Here is a 12,528-nt window from a genome sequence, read left to right on the forward strand (position 1 = left end):
ATGATGCTGATGTCATTCTCCTCATATTATTTTTTAAATATCTGTAGGATCTGTAGTGATATCTCTTTGTCATATCTGGTATTATTGATATGTGATTTTATCTTTTATTTTCTTTGAATTGTCTTAAATTATTAAATCATTCTGGTTGATCTCTATTTCTGGTCCATTGATTTCCCACATCTTTATTCCTACTTTTTCTTTTCTTTGAATTTAATAAGCAATTCTTTTTCTTACTTAGGATTAATATTAGATTATGCTTCTTCAAGCATATTTTCTATTAAATGCATTTCAAAGTGTAAATTTCCTCTCAGCAAGTTTCTGATATGTTATATTTTAACTATCTTTGTATAATTAAAATACTACACTCCAACTTATTGATTCTAATACTTATATGGAAAGAGTCAAAACACCCCCAACTGTTAATAATTAGAAGATAGGACCAGCTTGCACTACTATATGTAATGACTTTTCATAAAGCTATTTTGATTAAGATAGTATAATATCACTGATGAATAGGTTACATTCATTAGATTATTTAGTTTACAACATTTTCTAATTTCCATTATATTTTCTTTTATCCAGAGGTATTTAGAAATTTACTGCTTAATTTCAATGTATTTAGGAATTTTCTAAATATAGAGTTATTGATTTCTAGTTTAATTTCTTTATTATTAGAGAACACATTTTTTGCAATATTTTAATAATTTGGAATGTGATAACATCTGATATATGAACCAGTACATGATCTATTTGGTAAATATCCCATATGAACTTTAAAAGAATGCATGGTTTTGCAATTAGATGTCAAACTGGTCAGGTTGGCTAATGATACTATTTAAATCTTCTACATCTTTACTGACTTTTTCTTTAAGTTTTAGACAATGGAGAAAAATTCCTAGAAAGATAAAATGGACCAAAATTTTTCTCAAGAAGAAATGTAAAACTTTATTAGTACTAATGTAACTATTGCATCATAAGTATAATGAAATTGAGGTAACAGTTAAAAGTCATCTCACAAAAAAACAATAGGCCCAGACAGTTTTATAGGCAAGATCTATCAAAATTCTAAAGAACTGTTTGCTCTAATTTTTAAAAATTTTTAAAAATATTTATTTTTGAGAGAGACAAAGAGCGTGAGTAGGGGAGGGGCAGAGAAAGAGGAAGACACAGAATCTGAAGCAGGCTCCAGCACTCTGAGCTGTCAGCACAGAGCCTGACATGGGCTTGAACCCACAACCATGAGATCATGACCTGAACCAAAGTCCAGCGCTTAACCTACTGAGCCACCCAGGCGCCCCTCTAATTTTTATTACAAACTCTTTTTGAAGATAGAAAAGAAAGCATTTGCTAATTCATTTTATAAAGCTAATGTCACATGGAATATTATACTTGCCAAAGACAAAAATGAGAAAGGAAAATTGTAAATTCAATTCATTTGTGAATATAGATGCACAATTCCTAAACAAGATTTTCATGAACTGAATCAATAGTATATAATAAGATATTGCACCTTGAAAATATTAGGTTTATACAAAAACTTAAAGATACATTACTTACTACATTAACAGAGTAGAGGTGGAAAACCAGATGATCATCTCAATAGGTTCAGAAAAGATATATGATAAAATTCATTTTCCATTTATGATTTTTGAAAACTTACAGTAAACCAGTAGAGGAGAAGTTCCTTAATATGGTAAGGTAAAGTGTACCTACCAAACCAAACTATAACAAATATGAACTCAAATATTGGAAGCACTCCCATTAAAATCAGATAGTTATGGTCACTAAAATCAGAAGTCATGTCTGCTACTACTGTTGCTATTCAACATTGTATTGAATGTCCAATGATACAAGAAAAAGAAAAGAAATACATAAGGATTAAAAAAGTAGAAATAAAACTCATTATTTCTACAACTGATTTTTGTTTCTACATTAATAAAACCCCCAAATGTCTAAGAATTTATAGGGAATGGTAGTTTAATAAATGTTTCAATATGAGGCTGATCTATTAAAGTCAGTTACTCTTTGCCCAAGCAACAACTATAAAACATAATTAAAAACACAACAATGAAACCAGTTATAGTTAGCAACAAAAACTAATGTATCTAGCAATAAATGTCACAAAACTACTTTCCTCAGCACCCCAAATTATAAAAAGTTTATTGAAGGAGATTAAGAGAAATATCTCATGCTTACAGGTTGGAAGACATTATCATAACAGTATTGAGTCCTTTCAAATTGATCCATAAATTTAATATAACTTCAAAAAATTCAGCTAACACTTTGATTCTAATATTTATATGGAAAGGGTCAAAATAGCTAAGACTGATGATAATTAGAAGAATAAAGGGGCACCTGGGTGGCTCAGTCGGTTGTGTTCGATTTCGACTCAAGTCATGATCTCACAGTTTGTGAGTTTGAGCCCCACATCCAGCTCTGTGCCCACAGCTCAGAACCTGGAGCTTGCTTTGGATTCTGTGTCTCCCCCTCTCCCTGCCCCTCCCCCACTCGCACTCTGTCTCTCTCTGTCAAAAATAAGTAAACATTAAAAAAAATTGTTTTTAAAAGAATATGGCTGGGGTACCTGGGTAGTTCAGTTGGTTAAGCGACTGACTCTTGATTTTGGCTCAGGTCATGATCTCATGGTCGTGAGACTAAGCCCCCACATTGGGCTCCCATGCTGACAGCATGGAGCCTGCTTGAAATTCTATATCTCCATCTCTCTCTCTGCCCCTCCCCCCCCCCAAATTAGGTAAACATCAAAAAAAAAAAAAGGAATATGGTCGTACTATATCGGACTTTTATAAAGCTTTTTTGATTAAGATAGTATACTGTTGGTGCTGATACAGACAAATTGTTGAATGAATCAGAACTGAGAGATCAGAAACAAAGTGTGTGTGTATAAATATATGCATATATATATTTATGCATATATATACAACATGCATATATGTGTAACTCTTATTTATGACAAAGATCACATGGTAGACTGCATGACGAGAGGAAGCTTTGATAGAGTTCTGAAAATTTTGTTACTCATATGGAAAAAATCAAATTGGTTTTCTGTCTCACAGCTTACACAATAGCAACTCCTTGTGGGTTGAGAACTTACTTAAATATCAAAAGCAAAACTTAAAAACCAGAGGAATGTACGGGCGCCTGGGTGGCTCAGTCGGTTAAGTGTCCAGCTTTGGCTCAGGCCATGATCTCACGGTTCATGGGTTCAAGCCCCACGTCGGGCTCTGCTGATAGTGAGGAGCCTGGAGCTGCTTCAGATTGTGCCTCCCTCTTTCTCTCTGCCCCTCCCCGACTTGTACTCTCTCTCTCAAACATAAACATTAAAAAATATACTTTTATAAAATGGAGGAATGTATATGATGCCTTTATATTTTGTGTAAGGAATAATTTCTTAAACATGACAAAGTGCTAATCATAAAATAAATTATGAATAAAATCTGTTAAATTAAGAATTTCTTTTCACCAATAACAGCTTAAGGAAAGTGAAAAGGCAAGCTCTAAATTAGGACTGAGTTTTGCCATACGTGTAACTACCAAAGGACTAGCATTCAAAATATATAAAGAACCACTGTAAATTGAGGAGAAGACAAACCTAATAGAAAAATGAACAAAAGGCATGTGTTCACCTTATCAGTGTTTAGAGAAATGTGTATGAAAACCATAATGAAATACCACTCACTCATTTTATTCCTATGCAACTGACAAAAATTAAGAAGTCAGACAAAACCAAGTGTTGGAAAGGATATGGATGAATAGGGTCTCTAAGAAGCTTTTAGGAGTGGGTGAGCAGTGAAAATTTGGTACAACCACTTTTTTTTTTTAAACGTTTATTTGTTTTTGAGAAACAGACAGATCATGAGCACGACAGGGGAAGAGAGAGAGGCAGACACAGAATCCGAAGCAGGCTCCAGGTTCCAAGCTGTCAGCACAGAGCCCGACGCGGGGCTCGAACCCACAAACCGTGAGATCATGACCTGAGCTGAAGTCGGACGCTTAACTGACTGAGCCACCCAGGTGCCCCTGGTACAACCACTTTAACAGATTGCATCTTTGATGCAATTTAAAAAAATTACAACCTGGAAATTCCATTCAGAGTACCTCTTATATATATGTAGTTTGATGCAAACAATCTTAGAGAATTATTTCAGTCTGTAGAAAGTTGTGAGATAGTTTTCAGCTCTGAAGATGTTTTTCCATACAAAATATTGTTTATCCAGCATGCTCAAGTCACATCAGTTGTGTACTCATGTGATAGGCAAGGAGCTTCGTCAAAGAAAATGTATATTTGATATCCTCAAAAAAGGGCCTGTGTTCTGAGGCTGAAATAAGGTTGGCAGGTAGTACTGGAATCAAATATGAATAGATAATAATAACTGATAGTATTAATAGAAATCACTATTAATAATAGTGCTATTAATAATACTTTTAGTAGAGGTCATTATAAAGCACATACCATTTGTCTGGCTCTTTGGCCTTCATTTAATGAACATTATTTAATTGTCATAAAACCTTTCTGATATAAGCACTATTCTCAATCATGTTTTTCAGATAGCTGATAGTGAGCCATTGGGGGTTAATTTCCACAGCTTCATATATGTGTACGTTGTGATGCTGGGATTTAAACAAAGACTTACTCCAATGTCTGAGATAAGGCAATATGGAAACTGTCATCCTTTGGATACAAAATCAATTTTTCTTCTTCACTTTGCTGAGAGAACAGCTCTGATTCATGGCTATAGGCAGTGGTCCTGTTGTCTCCAGATGCTTTGTACTATTGTTCAGAAAGTATTGGTATATATCTGTCTCCAATAATGAAAAACTAAAATTATATGTTAGATTTGCAATATTTCAGTAATACTATCTTATAGATGAACAATATAATATAAAGAGAGATACAGTTATCAAGGTGATACAATTATTTATATACATATATATGTATATATGTAATCTGAAGATTCATTTAAAATAACACCAAAAGATAAAATTGGCTTGTTTTTCTCTAGTTATCAGACTTCTTACTAAGTATAGGTATTCTCTTTTTATTGTACTTCGTTTTATTGCACTTCGCAGATACTGCGTTTTTACAAACTGAAGGTTTGTGACAACCCTGCGATGAGCAAGTCTGTAGGCACCATTTTTCCAACAGCATTTGCTCACTTTGTGTCTCTGTGTCACATTTTGGTAATTATTGCAATATTTCAAACTTTTGAGTTTGATGACTTCAAGGGGTTCAAGACTTCAGTAGAGGAAGTAACTGCAGAGGTGATGGAAACAGCGAGAGAACTAGAATTAGAAGTGGAGCCTGCAGGTGGGACTGAACTGCTGTGATCTCAGGATAAAACTTGAACGGATGAGGAATTGCTTCTTCTATATGAGCAAAGAAAGTAGTTCTTGAGATGGAATCTACTCCTGGCGATGATGCTGTGAAGATTGGGGAAATGACAACAGAAGGTTTAGACTATGACAGACATAGATGATAAAGCAGCAGCAAGGTTTGAGAGGATTAACTCCAATTTTGAAAGAAGTTCTGTAGGGACGCCTGGGTGGCTCAGTCGGTTAAGCGTCTGACTTCGGCTCAGGTCATGATCTCACAGTCTGTGAGTTCGAGCCCAGAGCCTGGAGCCTGTTTCAGATTCTGTGTCTCCCTCTCTCTCTGCCCCTCCCCTGTTCACACTCTGTCTCTCTCTGTCTCAAAAATAAACGTTAAAAAAAAAAATTAAAAAAAAAAAAGAAAGAAGTTCTGTATGTGTAAAATGCTATCAGATGGCATTACATGCTACAGAGAAACCATTCATGAAAGGAAGTCAATCAGTGCCGCAAACTTTATTATTGTCTTATTTTAAGAAATTGGCACAGTCACCCCAGACTTCAGCGACCTGATTAGTCAGTAGCCATCAGCATCGAGGCAGGACCCTCCAGCAGCACAAAGATTACAACTTGCTGAAAGCTCAGATAATGGTTAACACTTTTTAGCAATAGTTTTAAATTAAAGTATATACATATATACTTTTTTAGACATAATGCTGCTGCACACTTAATAGACTACAGTGTTGTGTAAATATAACTTTTATATGACTTGCTTTATTGTGGTATTCTGGAACTGAATCTGCAATATCTCCAAGATGTGCCTGCAGACATAATGGAGGATGTCTTTTAAATATATTTTTAAAGGGGCGCCTGGGTGGCTCAGTCGGTTAAGCGTCCAATTTCGGCTCAGGTCATGATCTCGCGGTTCGTGAGTTCAAGCCCCGCGTCAGGCTCTGTGCTGACAGCTCAGAGCCTGGAGCCTGTTTCAGATTCTGTGTCTCCCCCTCTCTCTCTCTGACCTTCCCCCATTCATGCTCTGTCTCTCTGTCTCAAAAATAAATAAACATTAAAAAAAAATTAAAAAAAAGATAAATATATTTTTAAAGATTTAAATGAAAAGTTGTTTAACAGCCCAGTTGGTTCAAAATTAACATTATTGAGGGTTGGTTTGAGGTTAGGTCATATATCTGATGTGAAGAATTAATTGGTATATGTCTTGGCTTTCTGTTCTTTTGATACAAAACAAATGAGCCCATTTATGTGGTGTCCAAGAGTTATTTGATTTCCACTAAAGAGGCAGAATGTTATAGTAGAAAGGCCTGGGATGAGAGTTTAGATACCTGGGATCTAATCTCAGGTTGACAGTTACTAACCCTGTGAACTTGGATCTATTGCTTACTAATGGGCACTCTCTTGGAAAAGTTACTTAACCCAGTTCTTAGTTTCCTCGTGTCAAAAGTACAGATAATAATAAATACCTTGCTGGAATGTTAAAACAATAGTAACACAAGAAAGCATCCATGGTAGATTGCCTGATACAGAAATTCCATATCCTTTTCTTGGGCAAGGTTAGTTACATCTTTCGCTTTAGTTTCCTAAATCTATACTAATACTAATAGCATTTGTTATGTACCAGCCACTGTTCTAAGTGTGTTACATGAATATATTAATTCACAGCAACCTTATGAGGTAGGCACAGAGAGGTCAAACAACTTGCTTAAGGTTATTCAGCTGAACAATGGGGAAGCCTTTATTCAAATCCCACAGTCTGGTGCCAGGGCCTCTATTTTTAACCACTACACTGTACCTCCTTTCTAAAGGAAAGGGTTGTAGACTTTATCAGTAGTTTATTGCCTGTTATGCTGCATAATAACCACAAAACCTCAGGGGCATAGAACAATAAGCATTTATTGATCACACATGTTGAAATGGTTGTTAGACAACTGTTGATCTTGGCTGAGCTGCCCCATGTGGCTTGGGGTTGGTTTGCTGTGGGGTTGGTTGGGACTGGGCAGTTTGCCTCTGCTCCAAGTGTGTCTCATCCTGCAGCAGACTAGTCTGGGAATATTCTCATGGTGAATGGCAGAAGTGAAAGAGCAAAACGGAAAAACACAAGTGGTTTTCCAAGCCTCTGCTGTCTCATGTCTGATAAAGTACATCACATGGCTGACCCCAGAGTCAAAGTGGGGAGACATTGCAGTTACATTACGAAGGCAGTAGATTTAAGAATGTGTCACTTGACACATTGAAGCTGTTTTGTAATATACCACAAATGCCACGGTCCAGGGTTCTAAAATTCTTGCATATTAAGGATTAATTCTAAAAGCTGACCTATGTCAAAATTGCCATTTCTGAAAATTAAATAAAAAACTTTTTTTTTTCCATCTTACATATGAAGAAACTAAGCACTAGAGTTTCAAAAAGACTTGACAAGAGAACAAGACTTCTTTGGCTATATTTTTGCTTTTACCCTTTGACCCTCTTCAGCCATTTCTCCCACCCTCAACCCCCCATTTCTGGCAACCACCAATCTGTTCTCTGTACCTATAAGCTTGTTTTTTTTTTAATTCCACATATAAGAGACACCATATAATATTTGTCTTTAGATGTCTGACTTATTGCACCTAACACAGTGCCCTTGAGGTCCATCTGTGTTGTCACAGATGCCAAGATTTCATTGTTTTTTATGGTTGAGTAATAGTCCATTGTGTATGTGTGTGTGTGTCTGAACATGTATGTATATGCACACATACATATATACATACGTACACTCACAGACACACACAGTATAATTTCTTTATCCCTTCATTCATCATTGGACACTTAGGTTATTCTTAGGTTGTTGCCATATTTTGGCTATTGTAAATAATGCTATAATGAACATATATCCTTTTTAATTAGTCTTGTCATTGTCTTCAGATGAATACTCAGAAATTGAATTGCTAGATCATATAGTTTTATTTTTAATTTTTCCATCCTGTTTTCTATAGTAGTTTCACCAATTTACATTTTCGCTAACAGTGCACACAGTTTCCTTTTTCTCTGTGTCCTAGCTAGCACTTGTTGCTTATCTTTTTGAAAATAGCCAATCTAACAGGTGTGAGGTGTGAGGTGGTATCTACTTGGTTTTAATTTGCATTTTTTGATGATTATGATGTTGAGCATCTTTTCATGTGTCTGTTGGCCATTTGTGTGTCTTCTGTAGAAAAGGGTCTGTTTGGATCTTCTATTTTTTAATTGGATTGGGTGTTTTTTTCTTTTTTTTTTCTTTTGAGTTGTATCAGTTCTTTATATAATTATCAGATATATGAAAACTCTGAAAACACACACACACACACACACACACACACAACTTCTGGAAACTAGGCAGAAACTTCTTCCAGGAATACTTAGTTCAGTCTATAACCCCAGGATAGTGGTGGGGATGATGATGATGATGATAGGTAATCTTTAGGAGTTTACTATGTGCCAACCACTGTTCTCAGCACTTGATGTAGTTTCCTTAATCTTTACAACAACCCTATTAATGGGTACTATTAGTAGTTTATATCTCACAGATGAAGAACTGAGAAGTTTAGTAATTTCCCGGGGTTACCCAGCTTTTGTATAAGATCTCCACACCAGATAAATTTCAATTTTTTCTTTTTTTTTTAAATCAAATTGTGTCTGGACTCCTTCGCTATGGATTTGAAGGTTGTCTGTAATTCCATTGCTCTGAAGTATAATTTTAGACATTTAAGAATCTGGGATTTTGTAGATGGCATGAATGTATTGAAAGGAGCTTTAGAACTAGATGCTTTAGAACTTTATTCCAGTTTCAAAAATATATGATTCTGAGTCCCTGTATGCATTTCCTCTTTTGTGTGTTCAGCTTTAAAAAGTGTTGCAAGGATCCTTTATGTGAATAACTAAACCTATTTCTAGGAGATGAAGAAAGTATGAACTAAAGTCCTTTTATTCCTGTGCTCCAAAAGTAGAATCCTTTGCTTTGAATTTCTTTCTCATTCTGCAAACAGAGTTCTCTGCCCTGACTTAGAGCATTCTTGAGAATAAAATTCTGTTTGATTTGGTCACATGATCAGAAAGACCAGATATGTCTTTCTGAGACACGATGTGAATGACATTAATGTATGTCATTAAAACAGGCATTTCTAATTCCACTGTGCCCCTGTTTCAGATATTTGAGAATTGAGCGGTACCTTACATTTCTTGGTATTTTGAGATGCTTAGCCGAGTAAATTGCTGTTTTATTCAACAGGTGGGTTTTCAGAAAAGACCTATGAATGGAGCTCAGAAGAGGAGGAGCCAGTGAAAAAGGCAGGGCCAGTCCAAGTCCTCATCGTCAAAGATGACCATTCCTTTGAGTTAGATGAAACTGCACTTAATCGGATCCTTCTCTCAGAGGCTGTCAGGGACAAGGAGGTTGTTGCTGTGTCTGTGGCTGGAGCATTTAGGAAAGGAAAATCATTCCTGATGGACTTCATGTTGAGATACATGTACAACCAGGTACGTTAAGTGTTCTAAGGGGCACCTGGGTGGCTCAGTCGGGTAAGTGTCCAATTCTTGATTTCAGCTCAGGTCACGATCTCATGGTGCATGGGATCAAGCCCCATGTCGGGCTCTGCACTAACAGTGTGCAGCCTGCCTGGGGTTCTCTCTCCCTCTCTCTCTCTCTGCCCCTTCCCCACTATGCACACACTTGTGTGCTCTCTCTCAAAATAAATAAACTAAAACAAAAGCAGTGTTTTAAAATGTCTTCTTGTTTCCGTGCTTTTGTCACTTTGTGTTTTTATTTAGTAGTGTTAAGTATTTCCGCTTCCATTATCATATACCTTAATATGAACTAGTTTGCTAATGCTGTGGTACAACCATTCTGACTTCAGTGCTTTGGGCACCAAACTCCACAGGCCACTTTTGTCTGAAGCCACTTCGCAACATTTCCCTTGGGACATAACTTATTTTTTTAGAAAGAAACACAGCATAGTGATACGATTATAAACTTTACACTTTAGAGTGTGTAAAGTGTGTCAAATAATTTTTATCATAACTTTTATATTATCATCATATTCCCTCCAGCATTTATGATGACATTTTTCAAGCAGGCAGCAAAGTTAAAAGAATTTTATGGTGAACACCTACGTATCAAACTACCTAGATTTTACCGTTAATATTCTTGCTTCATCACATGTGTCTCCAGATACTCTTCCCTCTTTACATCTGTCACTGCATCTTATTTTTTTATTCATGTCATAGTAAATTGCTGACATTGGTTGCACTTCCTCATAAATATTTCAATATACATCATCATCATATATTTCAGTAGATTTTATCTTTTGTTGTAAAATCAGATACACTTACATGCACAAATTGTAGGTGTACATTTGCTAATTATTATTATTTTTTTTGGAAAATGCATATGCCTGGATGACCCCAAATGCTATCAACTATATCTTGCTGTTACCCCAGAAAGTTCTCTCTTATCTTTTCCCACTCGGCCCTCATCTTACCCATCCCCAAAGACAACCAACAGTGTTATAACATTAGAGACAGCAGTGTGGCACAGAAGTGAGACTATAAGGGACCTAGGATAAACCAAAAGCAGAAGGATAAATGGGAAATCAGAGTCAGAAAACCGAAGGTTGGGAATGGAGAATGTACCAGTAGTTTTTTCTACTCTTTACCCACAGCCATTTCTGCTGCAAATATGGATGTTGAGGCAGAATAGACACACTACCCAAAGAAACTTTGTATCATGTATTTATACCGTAACTATTCATTTTGGATTGATCTTTTATAGTTAGGGTATTTTTGATCAATTTTGTAAAGTTAGCTTTAATATCTTCTATGTCTAGCTTCAGTTCAAACAAATCAAGAATAGAACTACCAAAATACTTCATGCTTTGAAACCAGACAGAACTCTCTGTTTCTAGCATATCACCATTAATATGCTACTTAACACAGCTGGGCAAATTAAGTGAACAAAATTAGTATCCATATTAGTTTCCATACTGTGGGATTATACAGTTTTAGGCATATTCATAGTTTTAACTGTGAAATAAACATTAAAATCAAATGCTCAGTAACACTTGTCCTGTTGCTTGTGTTAAATGGCACTTGCCAGATTAAAGTGTAACCGATCTGTTGTGTTTTTGTTTTTGTTTTTCTGCATCTACTACTAGGTGCCTCTCCTCTTGCTATTCACCCCCTCCTCTTCCAATACCAAAGCATTTGTATGTATTATTATTGTGTATATCCTGACATATTATGTTCTCTCTTATCTTTATTTCTTTGCTTCTAGAATGCCCTCCCCAAGTTTGCTCATCTGGAAAAATTCCCAAACATCCTTCAAGTTTTAGCACAAACACCACCTCTCCCATTAAGTCCTACCTGACCAACTGTTAGTTATTTCTTTTCCTATGCTTCTATCTTTGCGTAATACGCACCTCCATTTTGGCATGCATGTATTGCATCATAATGGTTTCTTGACAGGTCTGTCTTTCTATTAGGCTGTAAGCTTCCTCTGGTCTGGAATGATATCTTCCTATTCGCAGGACCTAGAATAAAATGTAGCACATGGTTGCTCCTCTGTTATAATGTTTCAGATAACAAAGAAAGTAATTGTATCAGTACAGTAGATGTGAATACATCTCCTTTTGACGGCAGTTGGAGAGAGATACCCGCCAGAACGGATGCAGGGAAGAAAGTGTACCACCGTCCACTTCCATATCACAGACTTTCTTAATTTGCAGGAATCAGTCGATTGGGTTGGAGATTACAATGAACCATTGACTGGTTTCTCATGGAGAGGTGGGTCTGAACGAGAGACCACAGGAATCCAAATATGGAGTGAAGTCTTCCTCATCAATAAACCTGATGGCAAGAAGGTAAGATGCAAACTTTGTAAAGAAAATTGAGTTTTCAGTTGGCAACAGTTACCACTGTTCAGGATCCTTGAAAATGATCTTTTGAAAACTAATTTTGACCATTCGACATGAAATTCAAAAGGGATTCCTTGTTTCCCTTTCTGTTGATCAAGGTGATAAAATCATAGGAACGATAGAACAGCAGATCAGCAAGCTAACAGCTGTCTGTTGTTTCAGTGCTGTTTCTGTTAGCTTGGATTACCAGTGAAAATTAATCATTATAGTAGTCAGCTAATTAATATTTTCATTTTCTGTGGCATTCATGGCATATATAAAAAAT

The 12,528-nt window shown here is 36.0% G+C and overlaps 1 protein-coding gene across 3 annotated transcripts in view; it reads left to right on the top strand.

Annotated features, from left to right (window-relative positions):
• The window catches only part of ATL1 (atlastin GTPase 1), a 73,005-nt gene that overhangs the window by 25,383 nt on the left and 35,094 nt on the right, over positions 1-12,528 (top strand). For all 3 annotated transcript variants that reach the window (XM_007097557.3, XM_007097558.3, XM_042989678.1), the window contains exons 2-3: positions 9,584-9,831; positions 12,075-12,209. In XM_007097557.3, coding sequence (XP_007097619.1) covers positions 9,584-9,831; positions 12,075-12,209 — 383 coding nt within the window. The remainder of the gene's footprint in view (positions 1-9,583; positions 9,832-12,074; positions 12,210-12,528) is intronic.

The sequence above is a fragment of the Panthera tigris genome, chromosome B3 (genome assembly GCF_018350195.1).
Source record: "Panthera tigris isolate Pti1 chromosome B3, P.tigris_Pti1_mat1.1, whole genome shotgun sequence".
Taxonomy (NCBI): domain Eukaryota; kingdom Metazoa; phylum Chordata; class Mammalia; order Carnivora; family Felidae; genus Panthera; species Panthera tigris.